The sequence below is a fragment of the Bombina bombina genome, chromosome 7, assembly GCF_027579735.1.
Source record: "Bombina bombina isolate aBomBom1 chromosome 7, aBomBom1.pri, whole genome shotgun sequence".
Lineage (NCBI taxonomy): Eukaryota > Metazoa > Chordata > Amphibia > Anura > Bombinatoridae > Bombina > Bombina bombina.
This window is the reverse complement of record NC_069505.1, coordinates 381397852-381418195: the sequence shown is the minus strand read 5'-3', so window position 1 is coordinate 381418195 and position 20344 is coordinate 381397852. Positions and strand designations below refer to the sequence as shown.

Genomic DNA, 20344 nt, shown 5'->3' with positions numbered 1-20344 from the left:
AAGGGAGTTTCTCGCCTGAGGGCATCAGCCAGAGCACGAAACCAGTAAGCTGCCGCACTCGTGACGGTAGTTATACAGACCGCCGGTTGCCACTGCATACCCCGGTGAACATAAATTTTCTTGAGTAGACCCTCTAATTTTTGTCCATCGGATCTATAAAAGCACAGCTATCCTCTATAGGGATAGTAGTTCTCTTAGCCAAGGTTGAAACAGCTCCTACCTTAGGAACAGTTTGCCAAACCTCTTTAACCGAGTCAGCTATAGGAAGCATCTTCTTGAAAATAGGAGAGAATACCAGGCCTCTCCCATTCTCTATTAATAATTTCAGAGGCCTTCTTAGGAACTGGAAAAACATCTGTAAAGGAAGGTACCTCATAATATTTGTCTAATTTACTAGACTTTGGGGGGACAACCATCACTGTGGAGTCACTATCATCTAGGGTAATTAAAACCTCTCTAAGAAAAAGACGAAGATGTTCCAGTTTAAACCTGAAAGACACCACTTCTGAGTCGGTCAAAGGTAACAGCCCCTCCGAATCGGAGATTTATCCTTCAGATGCCAGAGCAGGAACCTCTTCCTCAGATCTGTGAGAAGAGACTTCTGAGAAAGCTACCACAGCATCAGAAACCTTGCTAACTGCAGAAATGGACTCTCTCTTGCGATGGCCTTGCAACATTGGAAAGGCAGACAGGGCATCAGAGATGATAGTAGACATAAGAGAAGCTATGTCCTGTAGTGAAATTCCAGAAGGAACTACAGTAGACGTGCAGGGCACTGCTGGTGAGGGAGATAATTTATGGGACACTTGGGGATAAAGTTGCTGCAGAAATTGACCCTCATCAGAGGACTCTTGGACAACATCTGTCTGAGAGGAGATTGGCTCAGCAAAAATGTTATCCCTAAAATTCACAGTCCTTTCAATACATGTAGGACAGAAAGGGATTGGTGGTTCCACATTTGCATCAAGACATAAAGCACATGTAACAGCTTGCACCTCATCTTGGTCCATTTTTTCACATAGAAAAAATACTGGGAATAACAATAAAATTATCAAAAACTGTTACTGTCTCTAAATTTAAACGGTTTTTCTTTCTCTTGACAAACTGCTAATCGCATGAAAAGTGTTCTACATGCTGCTCTAGCCCAGATAAACCCCAGTACAGCACATCTGAAGACCTGCAACTGCTTGGAAATAGTGCTACAAGCAGAGGCTCCAAAAAACAGGAAGTCCCACCCTTTGTGGGCGTGCTGCAAGTCTCTGCTTCCCTCTCAGGGAAAAAACTAAAGTGAAAGCATCAGAGCCCTGCATTTTAGTGAAAATAAACTTGGCAACATAACTCCAGCCCCAGTGCCTGCACCTAATCACTGCCCAAGTAAGACTTATTTTCTGAAAGTCTGAAACTGTCCCCACATAAGTAAGGTTTACAATTAACCCCTTATGTACTGTAGTGCTAATGAAAAACACAGACTCCTTATATCCCAGAAAAGGCAGCACTCAACTCAAACACTGCCTGGCAGTAGGGCAGTTCCCAAGCTTGAGAGGTCCTCTCCCTCACATTGGCCTGAGAGATAAGCAATGCTGAGTCTGTAATAATCTCAGGCTGAAGGATATGGGGCAGCTGAAAATGGGAGGCGCAGTGAGAATTATGTCCCACCAGTTCCCATAGCTCTAAAGCCACCAGAGCTCTACTGTAGAGACTGATATGGACTAGGCTACACCCCAGAACAAAGTAGCACTCTCTGAAACTACTCCTAAAACAAAAAACTCTTGATTGAAGAATCTAAACTAACACCTCACTTTACCTGCTTCCTATCACTAACATAGGCAAAGAGAATGACTGGAGTAAGAGGGAAGGGAGGAGCTATTTAACAGCTCTGCTGTGGTGCTCTTTGCCTCTTCCTGCTGACCAGAAAGTGAATATCCCATAAGTAATGAAGATGATCCGTGGACTCATCGTGTCTTTAAGAAGAAAGTAAGAAAGGTAGTAGGGTAAAGAAGTGCAAACTAAGACTGCCGCAGCCAGAAAAAAATGGGCTGGTTTCATGGAACCAATACCCAAGCTGTGGAGTCCACGAAAAATTTGGGTGGGACAAAAGGAACCACCTATGAAACAAACCTTCCTGCGAAATGCAGCCTCCACCCAAGGCAAAAACATCAAAATGATTAAACTTGGTAAGGAGGTATATAAAGACCCCAATGCAGCTCTGCACATTTGTTCTACAGAAGCCTCATTCTTTAAAGCCCAGGAAGTAGAAACAGAGTGGAATGAGCATTAATTCTGGCAGGCGGTTTCTGCCCCGCCTATAGGTAAGCCTTGTGGATCAAATTCCTCAGGAAAGTGGCCAAAGACACTGCAGTAGCCCTCTGGCGCTTAGGTTTAGAACGTAAACACTCAGACTGACAAAAACCCTCCTTTGTAGATAAAATTTCAAAGCCCAGATAGCATTCAAATAATGCAATAGACACTCCTTAGAAGAAGTAGGATTAGGACATAACGGAACAATTTCATGATGTTTTCCGTCGAAACCAGCTTTGGCAAGAAAACAGACCTTGTATGCAAAACAGACTTATCCTGATGGAACACCAAATAAGTTGGATCACAAGATGGAGCAGATAAATAAAACTTATAGCAGAAGATATAGCCAGCCCTCCTGAAAAACCAGTGGAATTCTCACAGAATGCCAGTAACCTCGATAAGAGCACCAAGGCAAACTTTCCAAACCTTACAATAGATCTGTCTAGTAACAGGCTTACAAGCCTGAATCAGAGTTTCAATTACAGACTCAGAGAAGCCCCTCTGAGAAAGAATCAACCATTCAATCTACAAGCAGTTAGGCTGAGAAACTGCAGGTTTGGATAAAAAAACAAACAAAAAAAAAAAACTGTCTTTCAGCCAGTAGATCTGGCCTCTGTGGCAGCTGCCACGGAAAAGCACTGGACATCAGCACCAAATCTGCATACAAGGTTCTGCAGGGACACGCTGGAACTATGAGAATCGCTGAAACATTGCCCTGTTTGAAATCAGCAGAAACAGAAACTAGATGATACTGCAATGGAACAGCTAAAGAGTCTATTAGTTCCTCCTGAGGATCCCTTGATCTTGACCCCTACCTTGGAAGTTTGTGACTCAGACAGGAGGCAATGAGATCTATCAGGGGCCACACGTCTGTAGCGCATTGTAATTTTCTCTTCATTCCGAGATGTTGATGGGCAATATCGCTTCCAGATGCAACGAAACACTGTGAGCCCTTCGAAGACCCCATACCGTACCCCATCCATACAGGCATCCGTGGTAATTATCTCCCATGTCGGACAATGGAACCCCATATCCAGAGATAACGGGCCAGGAGACTTCCACCAAGAGAGAGTGATTGTCTGGTAGAAGGGTCTAGACGTACTGAGACAAATCTGAGTGATCTCCGTCCCAAGGAAGCAGCATGCACAGTTGTAGAGGTCACAAATTAAAAAACGTGCAAAAACAGCATGCGTCCGACGCTGCTAACATGCGGCCCACTATCTCCATGCACTGTATTACAGAAGGTGAAATTAGAGACTGAAGCTTTGGGCATGTCGATTGAAGCTTGAGCTTGCATTGATCTGTAAGAACAATCGTCATAGCCACTGAATCTATGATATCTCCCAAGAATGACCCTCTCATCCGAGGAATAAGCAACTCTGTGTGAGCAGTTGCTAAAGGTAAACACGGCGCCTAAACCAAGATATCGTCCAGGTAGGGAGCCAAAGCTACCCCTTGAGCCAGAATCACTGAAAGAAAAGCCCCCAGAATTTTTGTAAAAATTTGGGAAGCAGCAGCTAACCCAAAGGGTGGAACAGTGAACTTTTAGTGCTTGTTTAGAAAGGCAAAACACAGAGGAACTGATGATTGCGGCATTGGCCTCAGTAACCGCAGACTAACTGGGATTTGAATTCCGGAGCAAACTCAGTCTCTCCCCCCTGTTTAATCTAAACAGGAGGCTGTTACTTAGAAGGTGGGGAGGTTGGACAGTGAGAATAAGTCTAAAGAACAAACCGAAAGCAAGAGGTGCAAAATGGTCAGGGTATGCCCCCCTGCACAGCTTTGCAGAACATACATTGACTGGAATAACAATATTTGAAGGATTACCTTTAGATTGAATTTCAGTAATGGCTGCTTTAGAGCAGGGATTGACAATTTAAAAATTTTTTTTAGGAGCCATGAAGAATATTTAGGAACAAGACACTTTTAGTAGTGAGACAGTGGTATTTGGATATAGATATATGGAGAATAACCCAAAAAGTTAAGAGCCAGGGGTAAAATTCTAGTTGCCAGTAGATCCCTGCCTCCTCGGTATGTCGAACCCTGCTTTAAAGGATTGCTCCATAACTGGCAGAAAGAGAAAACACTAGCCCTTCTATAAAAACAATGGGGGGAAATGTGGCAAAACTAGCTCACTGCTGAGCAGCCCCTTATATCAATAAAAAAAAAAATAAAGTTTCCCCTTAGGCAGAAAACTAACAAGGTTTCACTATACTATAGATCCTAAAAATTGTGACAATATAAATCATGCGACATATGGAACGTATATAACTTAAATCACCCCCCTTGTGCTCCGGTATGGGGTCTTATCTCCTACTGAGGGCTCTTAAACGATCCTGTCAAGAATAAAGTCAGAAGTGTTGCGCTCTGCAGATCCGGCTATGTCAAGAGAATGGAAGAGTCGGAACACGCACTAAAGACCCTCCTGTGGCGGGAAAATAGTAAACTCATTCATTGCTCTCCTCTGACGTCAGTGTCGCCACAGTCTCATCACACCGCAAGGAAAAGCATGTGACTGGCACGCTGAAATACTGAAGAACAGCACAAATTTAAAGAGCCAGAAGCCATTCACACAAAAAGCATTATTAAAAAGAGACACTTGAGTCAAAATTAAACCGTCATGCAGACATCCTTAAACTTTGTTCTCCAGAGGGTTTTGGAACTACATTTCCCAGCATATCAGCTGGCTGAGCATCATGGGAAATGTAGTTCCAAAACCTATGGAGGGCCAAGTTTGACAACAACTTTTTATATTTACACTGAGTCCCCAGCTCCTACTGAGCATGTGCAAGAATTAATTGAATATACGTATTTACATTTATGAATGGCTGATGGCTGTCACATGATACAGGAGGAGTGGAAATAGACAAATGAAATTTGCTAGAAAAAAATCTACTACTCGTTTGAAGCTCAGGTAAGTGCTATTTTTTTTTTCATGCATTTGTTGATTATGCAAATCTGCTTTTCTGGTCCTTTAAATAAAGCTCCCAACCAAAGTCAAAAATATCCCACAGCTCTGAGAAGCAAAACAGAGGAGCCACAATACACACAAGGTCCTTTAGACAGTCCTCTAGTCAAAGTTGTCTGTCCTGTGCACAAACATATACCCTGTGCACATTGTCACCTTATGAAAAAGAAACTGTCAAGTTGATCCAGCTTCCACAGAGGCAATGTGGTGGCTAGGAGTACTTACTAAGACTCCATCAATACAGCCAATGTGCTATAAAAACCTGGGTACTTACCCAAATTACATCACACATTCTTGCACTGCACCTAAAAGCAGCCTTAATGCAGTCTTATGCAGATAGGATATATTCTGTACTGTGACTGAAAGTGTAACTGCTAGAAAGTACATACAGCTGGCCAGACAAACGGCAGCTTAGGAACTACCCAGCGGTATCAGTGGCCTGCTTGTGTGCAAAACTCTAACAAACAGAATTAGTCAGCATTAGAAGTGCTCTCCTAAACACTATATTCTAGGAACTGTCAATTGAGAGTTAACATTCTTTATTATTCAGAACACATATTCTTGCCCTCATCTTGACAAGGCAAAAAACTACTGAGAGGGAAGGGGAAGTAGGAGAGACATTTAAGAGCTCTGGTGTAGGGTGCCTTTGCCTCCTCCTGGTGACCAGGTGATGTAATTCCGAAGAGTAAGGTCTTGTGGACTCTCACTATCATTAGAAAGAAACATAAATTATGCTTACCTGATAGTTTCATTTTCTTCCATGGGAAAGAGTCCACAGCCGCATTCATTACTTGTGGGAAATAAGAACCTGGCCACCAGGAGGAGGCAGAGAAACCAGCCAAAGGCTCAAATACTCCTCCCACTTCTCCTATACCCCAGTCATTCTGCCGAGGAACAAGTAACAGTGGAAGAAATATCAAGGTGAAAGGGTGCCAGAAGACTATACACAAAAAGCCTAAAAAAACCAAACTCCAGGGAAGAAAAACAGAATTTATGTTTACCTGATAAATTTCTTTCTCCAACGGTGTGTCCGGTCCACGGCTTCATCCTTACTTGTGGGGATATTCTCTTCCCCTACAGGAAATAGCAAAGAGAGCACCCAGCAAGAGCTGTCCATATAGCCCCCCCTCTGGCTCCGCCCCCCCAGTCATTCGACCGACGGTTAGGAGAAAAAGGAGAAACTATAGGGTGCCGTGGTGACTGTAGTGTATAAAGAAAGACATTTTTCAAACCTGGTTAAAAACCAGGGCGGGCCGTGGACCGGACACACCGTTGGAGAAAGAAATCTATCAGGTAAACATAAATTCTGTTTTCTCCGGTGTGTCCGGTCCACGGCTTCATCCTTACTTGTGGGAACCAATCCTAAAGCTTTAGGACACGGATGAAGGGAGGGAGCAAACCAGGTTACCTAAACGGAAGGCACCACGGCTTGCAAAACCTCTCTCCCAAAAATAGCCTCCGAAGAAGCATAAGTATCGAATTTGTAAAATTTGGCAAAAGTATGCAGAGAAGACCAAGTCGCTGCCTTACAGATCTGATCAACAGAAGCCTCGTTCTTGAAAGCCCATGTGGAAGCCACAGCTCTAGTAGAATGAGCTGTAATTCATTCAGGAGGCTGCCGTCCGGCAGTCTCATAAGCCAATCGGATGATGCTTTTCAGCCAAAAAGAGAGGTAGCAGTAGCTTTCTGTCCTCTCCTCTTACCAGAATACACAACAAACAAGGATGATGTCTGTCTGAAATCCTTTGTTGCTTTTAAATAGAACTTTAAAGCACGGACCACATCTAGATTGTGTAACAAGCGTTCCTTCTTTGAAACTGGATTCGGACACAGAGAAGGAACAACAATTTCCTGGTTAATATTCCTGTTGGAAACGACCTTTGGAAGAAAACCAGGCTTGGTACGTAAAACTACCTTATCTGTATGGAATACCAGATAGGGAGAAGTACACTGCAAAGCAGATAATTCAGAAACTCTTCTAGCAGAAGAAATAGCAACCAAAAACAGAACTTTCCAAGATAGTAACTTAATATCTATGGAATGCATGGGTTCAAACGGAACCCCCTGAAGAACTGAAAGAACTAAATTTAGACTCCAAGTAGGAGTCATGGGTCTGTAAACAGGCTTGATTCTAACCAACGCCTGTACAAACGCCTGTACATCTGGCACTGCTGCCAGACGTTTGTGTAACAAAACAGACAGAGCAGATATCTGTCCTTTTAAGGAACTAGCTGACAAACCTTTATCCAGACCTTCTTGGAGAAAGGAAAGTATCCTAGGAATTTTAATTCTACTCCAAGGGAATCCCTTGGATTCACACCAACGGATATATTTTTGTTAGAAATATGACTGAACATACCTGCAGCAGATAAGCCTGCAAACTGTTCCCCCCAACTGAAGTTCTCTGGTTTCAACAGTCCTGCGTGGGAACAGCAACAGATTTTAGTTACCACTGCTAAAATCATATTCCTCTTTAACAGAAATCTTCTTCATTTTCTGTTGTAGAGTAAATAGTACAAACTGGCACTATTTTAAAATAAACTCTTGACAGAAGAAATAAAAACTACAACTAACACCACATACTCTTTACCATCCCTGTGGAGATGCTACTTGTTCAGAGCGGCAAAGAGAATGACTGGAGGGCGGAGCCAGAGGGGGGGCTATATGGACAGCTCTTGCTGGGTGCTCTCTTTGCCATTTCCTGTAGGGGAAGAGAATATCCCCACAAGTAAGGATGAAGCCGTGGACCGGACACACCAATGTTGGAGAAATGAAATTATCAGGTAAGCATAATTTATGTTTTTCTTCCTAATGGGAAAGAGTCCACAACCACATTCATTACTTGTGGGAAGATTATACCCAAGCCAAAGAGGACACTGAATGCCAAAAACGGGAGGGTAAGAGGTGGCCCAATCTGAGGGCACCAGGTCTGAACCACATCCCATAAAGAAAAAAGTCCCGCTTCATCCAAAAACAGTTAGCAAGAACAATGAAGAAAGAACGCAACCGAGTCAACAGGACTCGAAGCACACTATCGGCCAAAGGCGGATCCCAGACACACACCCCCAATAAGGGGACCCAGACCAACAACTCCCCAAAGGAAGAAACAAAGTAGGGGAGGAACGAACCAGATCCCTGTCTTCCAAAAGACAGATCAAGTTAACCCCTTAACAACAGAGGACGTGCAAGGTACTTCCTCAAAAAAAAAAGGCAGTTAATGCCTGAGGACATACCCTGCACGTCCTCTGTGTGGAAAGCAGCTGGAAGCGATCCTGCTCGCTTCCAGCTGCTTTCCGGTTATTGCAGTGATACGCAATAACCTTTACTTCGTTGGTGGGTGGGAGCCTGTGTGGCAGCCATCGATGGCCCTAGTGATGTGGAGGGGGCGGGATCGTGGGTGAGCACGGACGCGCGCATGCACGGAAGGGCGGGGGCGGGTGTGCGCACGGGGAGGGAGCGGGTGAGAACCACTACACTACAGAAAAATGTGTATTTAAATTGGGTAAAAAAGGGCTATAAAAAGTAAAAAAAAAAAAAACACATCAGTCAGGTGGTGTGTGTGTGTGTGTGTGGGGGGGAAGCTACACTACAGAACCCCCCCCCCCCCCCCCAAAAAAAATTTTTTTTTTTTTTTCTAACTGGGTCCTGGCAGACAGCTGCCAGTACCCAAGATGGCCCCCAATAAGGCAGAGGGGGAGGGTTAGAGAGCTGTTTTGGGGGGGGGGGGGAGATCAGAGAGGTTGGGGGCTAAGGGGGATCCTACACCGCAGCATATGTAAAATATGCCAATTTTTTTTCTTTAAAAAAAACTAATAACTTTTATTTTAGTACTGGCAGACTTTCTGCCAGTACTTAAGATGGCGGGGACAATTGTGTGGTGGGGGAGGGAAGGGAGCTGTTTGGGAGGGATCAGGGGGTGGGATGTGTTAGGTGGGAGGCTGATCTCTACACTAAAGCTAAAATTAACCCGGCAAGCTCCCTACAAACTACCTAATTAACCCCTTCACTGCTAGCCATAATACACGTGTGATGTGCAGCAGCATTTAGCGGCCTTCTAATTACCAGAAAGCAACGCCAAAGTCATATATGTCTGCTATTTCTGAACAAAGGGGATCCCAGTGAAGCATTTACAACCATTTGTGCCATAATTGCACAAGCTGTTTGTAAATAATTTCAGTGAGAAACCTAAAATTGTGAAAAATGTTACTTTTTTTTTTAATTTGATCGCATTTGGCGGTGAAATGGTGGCATGAAACATACCAAAATGGGCCTAGATCAATACTTGGGATTGTCTACTACACTAAAGCTAAAATTAACCCTACATGCTCCCTAATTAACCCCTTCACTGCTGGGCATAATACACGTGTGGTGCGCAGTGGCATTTAGCAGCCTTCTAATTACCAAAAAGCAAAGCCAAAGCCATATATGTCTGCTATTTATGAACAAAGGGGATCCCAGAGAAGCATTTATGCTATAATTGCATAAGTTGTTTGTAAATAATTTCAGTGAGAAACCTAAAGTTTGTGAAAAAATTTGTGAAAAAGTGAACAATTTTTTTTATTTGATCGCATTTGGCGGTGAAATGGTGGCATGAAATATACCAAAATGGGCCTAGATCAATACATTGGGATGTCTTCTAAAAAAAATATATATACACATGTCAATGGATATTCAGGGATTCCTGAAAGATAGTGTTCCAATGTAACTAGCGCTAATTTTGAAAAAAAAAGTGGTTAGGGAATAGCAAAGTGCTACTTGTATTTATGGCCCTATAACTTGCAAAAAAAGCAAAGAACATGTAAACATTGGGTATTTCTAAACTCAGGACAAAATTTAGAAACTATTAAGCATGGGTGTTTTTTTTGGTGGTTGTAGATGTGTAACAGATTTTGGGGGTCAAAGTTAGAAAAAGTGTGTTTCCATTTTTTCCTCATATTTTATAAAAATTTTTTATAGTAAATTATAAGATATGATAAAAATAATGGTATCTTTTGAAAGTCCATTTAATGGCGAGAACAACTGTATATAATGTGTGGGTACAGTAAATAAGCAAGAGGAAAATTACAGCTAAACACAAACACCGCAAAAATGTAAAAATAGCCTTGGTCCCAAACGGACAGAAAATGGAAAAGTGCTGTGGTCATTAAGGGGTTAAGCTTGCGAGACCTAAGAAAGTCTCACCAGATGACAAGAAAAAAGGGCAGCAGCAGCAAAACACGATCAGGTTGGAGACCGAAAAGTATCTCAAGAAACAGGAAACCGCACTGATGACTAAGTAGCAAGCCCTAGTGAAAGCCACAGAACAAGGGGAAAAAAAACCAAAAAAAACCCCAGTACAGCTCCCCAAATGGAGGGAACCAAGGAGTGCGCCTCAACAGTAAAAGAGACCAAGATGCTTCCCGACGAAAAACCCTGCAGCCCGGGAGAAAGGAACCAGCAAAAACCAAATCCCCCGAGAGCACCTCAACAGGGACTCAATGCATCCAAAGGAAACAGAGGCATCTGAAAAGTTGAAAATGACCAGAACCACAGCTTAGGATCCTGAGATAACCAGGGACGTCCTCAACTACTGCAGAACCACTGCAACAAGGACCTCCCACAAACAGAAAGACCAATCTGTCAACGACAGGGAAAATGCCCAGGGACAGAGTCCCACCCCCCCTTGAACGAGAGGGAAGAAAAACAACCAGCCACATCGAAGAGTGTGACCAGAAACACAGGCAAAGTCCCACTAGAAACAGAGGAACACTGAAAACCCAGAAGCCAATTCCCAAGGGTATCTCCATCCTTGAACCAGGGACTAACTAGGAAAAACACCCACAGAGACCAAAAACCCTCAAGGGAAGACTGAGGACAAGGGAAACCTTGTCCACCGGACACAAAACTCAACACAAGGGTCAAAACGAACCCAAAAAGAGCCAGCACTCAAAAGTAGCAGAGACCACCACAAGGTAGCAATCTCGGGGACCCTCAACAGATGCCGATGTGCAAGCTGCAAGGACAAAGTGACCTTACCAAGGCATTCTGCAGGAATGCCGAGTCAAGGTCAGAACACCAGACCAACAAACTCCAAAAGGAAGTCCAGAACATGTTCACTCACAGAAAACAAAAGCCCCAAACAGACAGAAGAAAAGGGACCAGACTCTCTAAAAGAGAGAAAAAGAAGAATCCCTTCTAGACGCAACCTGAAACCCGGAGGGAAAAACGGGACAGATATAGACTGAGCCACACCGACGCCACCCAGAAAACCCCAGTTCTATCCCAGATCCACAAATAGACCTGAAGGAGAAGGAAATCCAGAGAGTCTTCCACAAGCTGAAAACCCAAGTCGAAGACCTGAGCCAGACCCTGACCAAAATTCCGGTCAGACACTCCTCAACTGAGGAAAGAACCCAAAAAACTGGAACTCTAGAGAAAACAAAGAAAAAGAACATAAAAAAACACGGAACCGATCTCAAGGCGATAGAACCCTTGACACAGAGCCAAGCTCCGCGATATTAGAAAATTGGGTCCCACGTCGGCCCCTGACCCTAAGAGGGTGGAATAATAATCTGGAAAAACCAGAACCAAAACAGACGAAACAAGGCGACCCCAATAAAACTGGGTTCCTGCCAGAGGAGACCTCCAGCATCAGCGAAGAGACAACCAGCCCCCCCGCGTGACCAGCCAAAGGCTAGCCACCCAACAGCACAGCTGCCGGAACACAGAAAATGCAGGAATGATCCCGTTATCTCTCACATACCAATCAAGCGCTCCACCGCTAATCCACGAAAAGGGATCAGTTAAAGGCGGAACAAAACGAGGCCCAGAGACCCTAGGAGTCTAAACCACCCAAAGGGCAGGAAGAAGGCCAAGACCCCAAAACCGCCCTAGTGGAGAAGGCCCCGTCCCCCTGTAATGAGAGCCAGAAGCAACGCAGGGGAAACCACAGACCCAGCCCCGGGAATAGATTGGCCCTGTCCAACCTCTCCCGGTATTCAGACCCGAAAGTCCGCAATGTAGATGTATAGTGTAGTTTGTGAAAACAAGCAATAGAACAATAAAACAAACCCTCAAGGTCCCGCCGGACCCGCCAGGCGCAACATGCGTCACTGACAACTTAACAAGGATCCCAGAAATTCCCAAAGGAACAATGAAAAAAAAAATCCTAACCGGATGAAAGAAAATAAGGCAGGCCGAAGGTATCCGCCAAAAAAAAAATCTGGGAAAGGACACGAGCGACCGACAGGAGACGATCAACATCCCCACTAGTCTAGCTCGAAGCACCAGTCGAGGACTGCACAGTTCCCGACTGATAAAGGAGAGGAACCCCCAAATAAGTCGAAAAGACGACGGAGTAGAACGTGCAGTCGCGCGACCCGATAACGAAAGGTGCAACATGGAGGAACATTCACCCCGGGGGAAAACAATAGACCCACCCGAAGTCTGGACACCCTGGATCGTCGGGTAAGAACACAACCGCGCAGAAACCTCAGGGTCCTGCAGGCAAACCAGCGCCATCAAGATATTGAAGCGGAAATGACCCTGCCATCTGCAGGGGAAACAAACCACCCTGTGAGGAGGGAGAATTAACCTCAGGGTTACCCACAAATGTAGTGGAAGGGTGCTGTTGGGAATCCACCATTTGAGGGACAGAGCCCCCAGAGGCTGATGGCTCAGTAGGCCCCTGGTTCCCTGAGCCCAAGGAACCAGGCGCTCTAAGAAGACAAGAGACAGGACTGAGAAACCTGTGTCAGTGGGGCCGAAGCACTTTCCTCACAAGAGGAAGAATCAGAATCAGAGACAACGACGGTCTCAGCTTCAGAATCCTCCATGGTTAAACCCAAAGAGAAAAATAGGACTAAATAAAAAAACGAACGGCACCTGACAGCCACAATGGCTGGGGCACTCAGCACCTCCTATGACCAGATCCAAACGAAACAGACTGTCTTCGTTGCCACACGGTCAAGAATGCAGAAGTGTAAAAACCCAGCGTAACAACGCCCGGTCATAAGGTGAATCGTAAAGTCCAAAAAAGCGCACCAGAAAAATGCGGCAACTAGGCCCCACTAAATCCTTAAAGCAATTTTCCTGTCTCAGCCCCAGAACTGATACCCACTACACAAAGCAGGGAGATCACATAAGAAACATGATTAAGGAAACCACACCCTGTTCACAAATCCCCCCTAAGAAAGGAATTATCCCATGATTCCCAGATCCATACAGAGGAGCCTCACTGAGACCCATACCCATAACAACATAACATTCATATTGATAAAATGAAACAATCTTACCGGAATCTACGCCGTGGAACAGGAAAAAGGCCCTTTAAGTGTGACGGATAGTAGCGTTGCATCCGCCATGGACTTGAGAGAAGACAGCAGGTAGCGAAGCGAAGGTTCGGCAATGACAAGTGCTATATGAGCTGTTAATACGAGTCGGGATGGTGTCGCAGAGAGAACTCCCACTGCATCTCCGGACTCTAATATTCGTCCAGGCCCTCACTGAGAGGCTAACAGGACTACTTAAAACTCCCGTCCCATTGCGAAGAGTACTACCTTCCATAAGAGACACACTTTATGTAAAAATTAATATAGAAAGTACTTTTTTGAAAACAATAAAACTTCTGACAATTTTCTGCCAACCTCCTGTGACGAAAGGCAAAGAATGACTGGGGGATAGGGGAAGTGGGAGGAGTATTTGAGCCTTTGCCTCCTCCTGGTGGCCAGGTTCTTATTTCCCACAAGTAATGAATGCGGCTGTGGACTCTTTCCCATTAGGAAGAAAAATATTATTACTTTCAACACATGGTAATCTATCAGCCATCTATCTACATTTTAACTACTCTTGCAATTATTTCATTCTTAAAGGGACACTGAACCCAAATGTTTTCTTTTGTGATTCAGATAGAGCATGCAATTTTAAGCAACTTTCTAATTTACTCCTATTATCAATGTTACTTCATTCTCTTGACATCTTTATTTGAAAAAAAAAAAAAGGCATCTAAGCTTTTTTTCTTGGTTCAGACTCTGGACAGCAGTTTTTGATTGGTGGATGAATTTATCCACCAATCAGCAAGGACAACCTAGGTTGTTCACCAAAAATGGGCCGGCATCTAAACTTACATTCTTGCATTTCAAATAAAGATACAAAGAATAAAGAAAATGTGATAATAGGAGTAAATTAGAAAGTTGCTTAAAATGTAATGATCTATCTGAATCCCAAAAGAAAAAAATTGGGTTCAGTGTCCCTTTAAGGACTGCTGCTTTACAAATATATTGCACACTACAAACAATTCTTAGCATAAATGTGTTCTTACACCAAGCAAAATTAGTTTATTTTTTAAAAAGTTTTAGTAAAATTTGTTTATAAAACATTTTTTAATACAGCCACACAAATGCAGTAAAGTGAGTAACCTATAAGTTCAAACTATATACAATATACAAAAGCAAAGATGCCGAGCTTTCTACTTTTCAGTACAACACAAAAAAACAAAACAAAGCATAGCCAGAGAAAAAGGCATGATTGCAGCAATCAATACAAGTTACTGCAAAATACCTACTCTTCCCCTCAAACAAAATCTTCTGCACCAGGACCTGGGAGAAGTATTCAGGCAGTTATTCTAATCCAAGACAATGAAAGATGAGAAGAAAGATAAAAAAGAAGAGGAGGAAGCTAAATGGTGAACAGAATATGGAAGTGAAAGAGAAAAAGTTAAGAAAAACAGTAATGCTTATCTGACCACTGTTATTTAGGAAATCGATCACAATCCTATAGAAAAATGTATCAAATGATTGATCTACAAATAAATCTCTATAGACATGAACAGTGTTAATCTGTTGAAAAACAATTTATGTAAGAAATTACCCCATAAATTAATTTCTTTCATATTGGCAAGAGTCCATGAGCTAGTGACTTATGGGATATACAATCCTACCAGAAGGGGCAAGGTTTCACAATGCTCAAATGCCTATAAATACACCCCCCCTCACCACACCCACAATTCAGTTTAATGAATAGCCAAGTAGTGGGGTGATAAAATAAGGAGTAAAAAAGCATACAAGATGAGGAACTGGAAATAAAATTGTGCTTTTAAACAAAAAAACAACCACCAAAAAGGGTGGGCCTTATGGACTCTTGCCAATATGAAAAATTAATTTATCAGGTAAGTTTTTAAATAAATTATGTTTTCTTTCATATAATTGGCAAGAGTCCATGAGCAAATGACGTATGGGATAGAAATACCCAAGATTTGGAAGACCACAGAAGAGTCACTAGAAAGGGAGGGATAAAATAAAAACAGCCATTTCCGCTGAAAAAAATAAATCCACACAAATATAAGTTTTTCTCATAAAATAAAGAAAAAAAAACTTTAAACATAAGCAGAAGAATCAAACTAAAACGGCTGCCTGAAAAACTTTTCTACTAAAAACTGCTTCAAAAGAAGCAAATACATCAGAATGGTAAAATTTAGTAAATGAATGCAAAGAAAACCAAGTTGCTGCTTTGCAAAACTAAACAACTGAAGCTTCATTCTTAAAAAGCCAGGATGAAAACCATAAAATCAAAAGGCGATACTCCCTTCACATCCCTCTGACAAACACTGTACTCTGAGAGGAATTGGGCTTCAATATGCTGAGAAGCGCTTATCATAGAAGAAAAATCAAGCACAAACTTACTTCACCACCTCCATAGGGAGGCAAAGTTTGTAAAACTGAATTGTGGGTGTGGTGAGGGGTGTATTTATAGGCATTTGAGTTTTGGGAAACGTTGCCCCTCCTGGTAGGATTGTATATCCCATACGTCACTAGCTCATGGACTCTTGCCAATTATATGAAAGAAATAGTTGGATGCATTTTTCTAAAGGATTGTGGTCAACCCCCAAGTCAGATATATGGGCTTCCACAGGTCTAGGCTAATCATGGCTGTATTTGGTTCTCATAGAAGTAATCTTAATTTGAAATAGACAACAAACAGTTAAAAAATTCTAGAAAGAATGATGCATTTAAAGAAATTATTAGTCTTGAGAATAACATGTAGATGTATTTTTTTAAGTTTCATTAGTTGTTTAAACATTGACAAAATAAGTGTAAAGTGTTAATGTCAACAAAACAATGGAAGCTACCATGTTTTAACTTAGGTTACCTGCTCTGCTGTGGCCAATTAGGGACAGTTATAAATAGGTCACTAGAGTGCCGTCAATCGCGGTGTGGAATAGAACAGTGTTCTACACTTCCATTTCTAACAGGGACTGAAAAGCTTCCCCTCTGAGAAAGTGTTATTGTGAAACGTGTGTCAGGGGTCTGTTGGAGAGCTTGTCTCTCTCAGTTTTTAACTTGCTTACTTTACCTAAAATGATTTAAACTATTTTTCAATATGTGGGCTTGATTGGGAAACTAAGTTGTTGTCAGTCTGACCTACATTTTAATAGTAATATTAAATACGGCTCCCGCATTGAAGGAGCATAGCCTCTATCATTACCAGGAGACTGCAGTAACGCTATTAATTACTATTATCCCCACTTTTTTTAATATCTTTGATATCTCTATTTTAAGGTACAGGTTCAAATATTTTTAAATGTGTGGCTGGCATGACAGTTTGAGAATTTATTCAATAAACATTTTGTGTGTATGGTGTATACGTAATTTTCTATATTTTTTTGTTAATTGATCTCCGTAAGGCAGTATCTATAACTCTATTTAGGGTCCAGCATACCTTTTTCTTGGATTGTATGTCTATTTACAATTATTTATTAAATCCTTCAGCTACTGCCAGCTGTATGTCGGAAATAAAAAAAAATAATAAAAAAAAGCAGCCGATCCGCTTCATCAGTGCTAATGTCACATTTTGCATTCACGGTGAACTCGAGATTTAACTGAACTCTTGCAAAATTTCATAGTTAGCTTCCTTAAACTGAGGAGAGCAATAACATGACTGTGCCTGCACATGCAAGATGCCTGCTCCCTTGCAAGTCCCAGAACTAGCATCCTGATTGGCTGCTTAAAATACCTTTACAATGGGATGTGGCTACTGAGGAAACTTAGGTAAAGTATCTTCCTTTTTTATAAAGAGATGTTCAGGTGATATTTTCTAGTCAGATTTTTACAGCTATACTGCATCACTTTCAAGTGCTTCAACATTTGGGTATCATGTCCCTTTAATAACATTCCCAATACGGTCATATTCTAGTGTCTATGACTAAGTCCGACTGGTCCAAAACACGTTTGACCGTTAAACTGTGAGATTAACTTTTTATTCGCCACATGTAATTTTAATCAATGGAATACAATTTTGGATTTTTACAGAAGCCCTCTTCATTGAATCATTTTTTATCACAATATTGCAATACACTCTTTTTAAAATGTATAACCATTTTGCATAAAATGATCTTCAGACAGGTTTTATTGCATTATGAAGCAATGAGATGTCTGAATTCCTAAGCATATTCAATATTTATGGTTGTATTAACTAATAGAATTCTGATTTGTTAGTTACATCTTTCATATACATAAAAAATTAGCAGTTAAGCTAAGCAGGTATTACCTCAAACAGCTGGCTGTCCACAGGTAACGTGGTACTAACCATATGGACATTGGGTGTGGAAGTGGACCTCTGTCTTTGAGAAAGCGAGCATTCTGAGGATGGATTAGATGGTGTGAACGTGAAGGCATGAGGAGTCGAATATCTGTGTTGAGAGCTGTGCATTGTGAACAGAAAAACATTTCTTTAGTATAATTAGAGATTGTGCATAACATGTTTACTTGTTACATTTCAATACATCAATTTAAACTTGAGACCCCTTTTATTGTTATACTAGGTCTCAAAAGTTGCTTAATAGGTTTAGATTACAAAATATATATATGTATAATATGGTTACAGAGTAACTGATTTCAATTCCATGCTACAGTTCCTCTTTTTATGACCAACTGCAAATATTCTTCATACACATTTTTCAAGAACATTGTGCCTCTACACAAAACATTTTCATTGCATTCTGCAGAAATAACTGATGAAATTACATTTCAAATGCTTTTACAACATTAATTTTGGACAAAAATCTATAGCAATAGTTAATGCTAAAAAAACACACATAAAAAAAACAGTTCAAATGCTTTAAAAACAAATTATGCGTACCTGATAATTTTCTTTTCTTCTGATGGGAAGAGTCCACAGCTGCATTCATTACTTTTGGGAATTCAGAACCTAACCACCAGGAGAAGGCAGACACACCCCAGCCAAAGGCTTAAATACCTCCCCCACTTCCCTCTCCCCCCAGTCATTCTGCCAAGGGAACAAGGAATAGTAGGAGAAATATCAGGGTGAAAAAAAGTGCCAGAAGACCAAAAATGTATTGCCGCCTCATAGATAAAAACGTGGGCGGGAGCTGTGGACTCTTCCCGTTAGAAGAAAAGAAAATTATCAGGTAAGCATAATTTGTTTTTCTTCTTAATAGGGGAGAGTCCACAGCTGCATTTATTACTTTTGGGAAAACAATACCCAAGCTAGAGGACACTAAATCCTATCAAAGGGTGGGTACAAAAATGCGGCCCCTTCGCAAGGCACCACAGCATGAAATTACCCGACACTCAATACATTTTTTTAGAAACGACAGGGGAAAAACCGGAAGCCTAGGAAACTGCTCATCAGTTACACAACCTGCAAAGCCGTGCTAGAGACCACTCAGACAGTTTGCCGAGCACAAAAACCTCAGAGGTGCCAGCCCTGCGGCTCTCAACTCCCACGAAAAGTACCCACGACCTAAAAGCCAATAAAACCTCTATCTACCCCCTAGAGGGAGAATAAAGAATCCCATAAGAGATCCGAAGGACCGTCCAACAGAGGCTCAAATCAAACCAAGGGCAATCCACAGGACCCATGCCCAGGGAGACTAACTCCCTAGAAGAACAAGGACCAGAAAAACATAATTTATGCTTACCTGATAAATTCCTTTCTTCTGTTGTGTGATCAGTCCACGGGTCATCATTACTTCTGGGATATTATCTGCTCCCCTACAGGAAGTGCAAGAGGATTCACCCAGCAGAGTTGCTATATAGCTCCTCCCCTCTACGTCACCTCCAGTCATTCGACCAAAGACCAACGAGAAAGGAGAAGCCAAGGGTGTAGTGGTGACTGAATTATAATTTAAAAAATATGTACCTGCCTTAAAAAACAGGGCGGGCCGTGGACTGATCACACAACAGAAGAAAGGAATTTATCAGGTAAGCATAAATTATGTTTTCTTCTGTTATGTGTGATCAGTCCACGGGTCATCATTACTTCTGGGATACCAATACCAAAGCAAAAGTACACGGATGACGGGAGGGATAGGCAGGCTCATTATACAGAAGGAACCACTGCCTGAAGAACCTTTCTCCCAAAAATAGCCTCCGAAAAAGCAAAAGTGTCAAATTTGTAAAATTTGGAAAAAGTATGAAGCGAAGACCAAGTTGCAGCCTTGCAAATCTGTTCAACAGAGGCCTCATTCTTAAAGGCCCAAGTGGAAGCCACAGCTCTAGTGGAGTGAGCTGTAATTCTTTCAGGAGGCTGCTGTCCAGCAGTCTCATAGGCTAAACGTATTATGCTACGAAGCCAAAAAGAGAGAGGTAGCAGAAGCTTTTTGACCTCTCCTCTGTCCAGAATAAACGACAAACAGGGAAGAAGTTTGGCAAAAATCTTTAGTTGCCTGCAAGTAGAACTTGAGGGCACGAACTACATCCAGATTGTGTAGAAGACGTTCCTTCTTTGAAGAAGGATTTGGACACAAGGAGGGAACAACAATCTCTTGATTGATATTCCTGTTAGAGACAACCTTAGGTAAGAACCCAGGTTTAGTACGCAGAACTACCTTGTCTGAGTGAAAGATCAGATAAGGAGAATCACAATGTAGGGCTGATAACTCAGAGACTCTTCGAGCCGAGGAAATAGCCATTAAAAATAGAACTTTCCAAGATAACAATCTTATATCAATGGAATGAAGGGGTTCAAACGGAACACCCTGTAAAACGTTAAGAACTAAGTTTAAACTCCATGGCGGAGCAACAGTTTTAAACACAGGCTTGATCCTAGCTAAAGCCTGACAAAAGGCCTGGATGTCTGAAT

General features: G+C 42.1%; 1 protein-coding gene across 1 annotated transcript in view; it reads right to left on the bottom strand.

Annotated features, from left to right (window-relative positions):
* LOC128636380 (RAF proto-oncogene serine/threonine-protein kinase-like) overlaps positions 1–17965 on the bottom strand; it is a 205262-nt gene extending 187297 nt beyond the window's left edge. Inside the window, exons 1-2 of the mRNA XM_053689403.1 lie at positions 17789–17965; positions 14808–14867 (exon numbers count right to left, since the gene is read on the bottom strand). Coding sequence (XP_053545378.1) covers positions 14808–14867; positions 17789–17950 — 222 coding nt within the window. The 5' untranslated portion in view covers positions 17951–17965. The remainder of the gene's footprint in view (positions 1–14807; positions 14868–17788) is intronic.
* Between the last annotated feature and the right edge of the window lie 2379 nt (positions 17966–20344).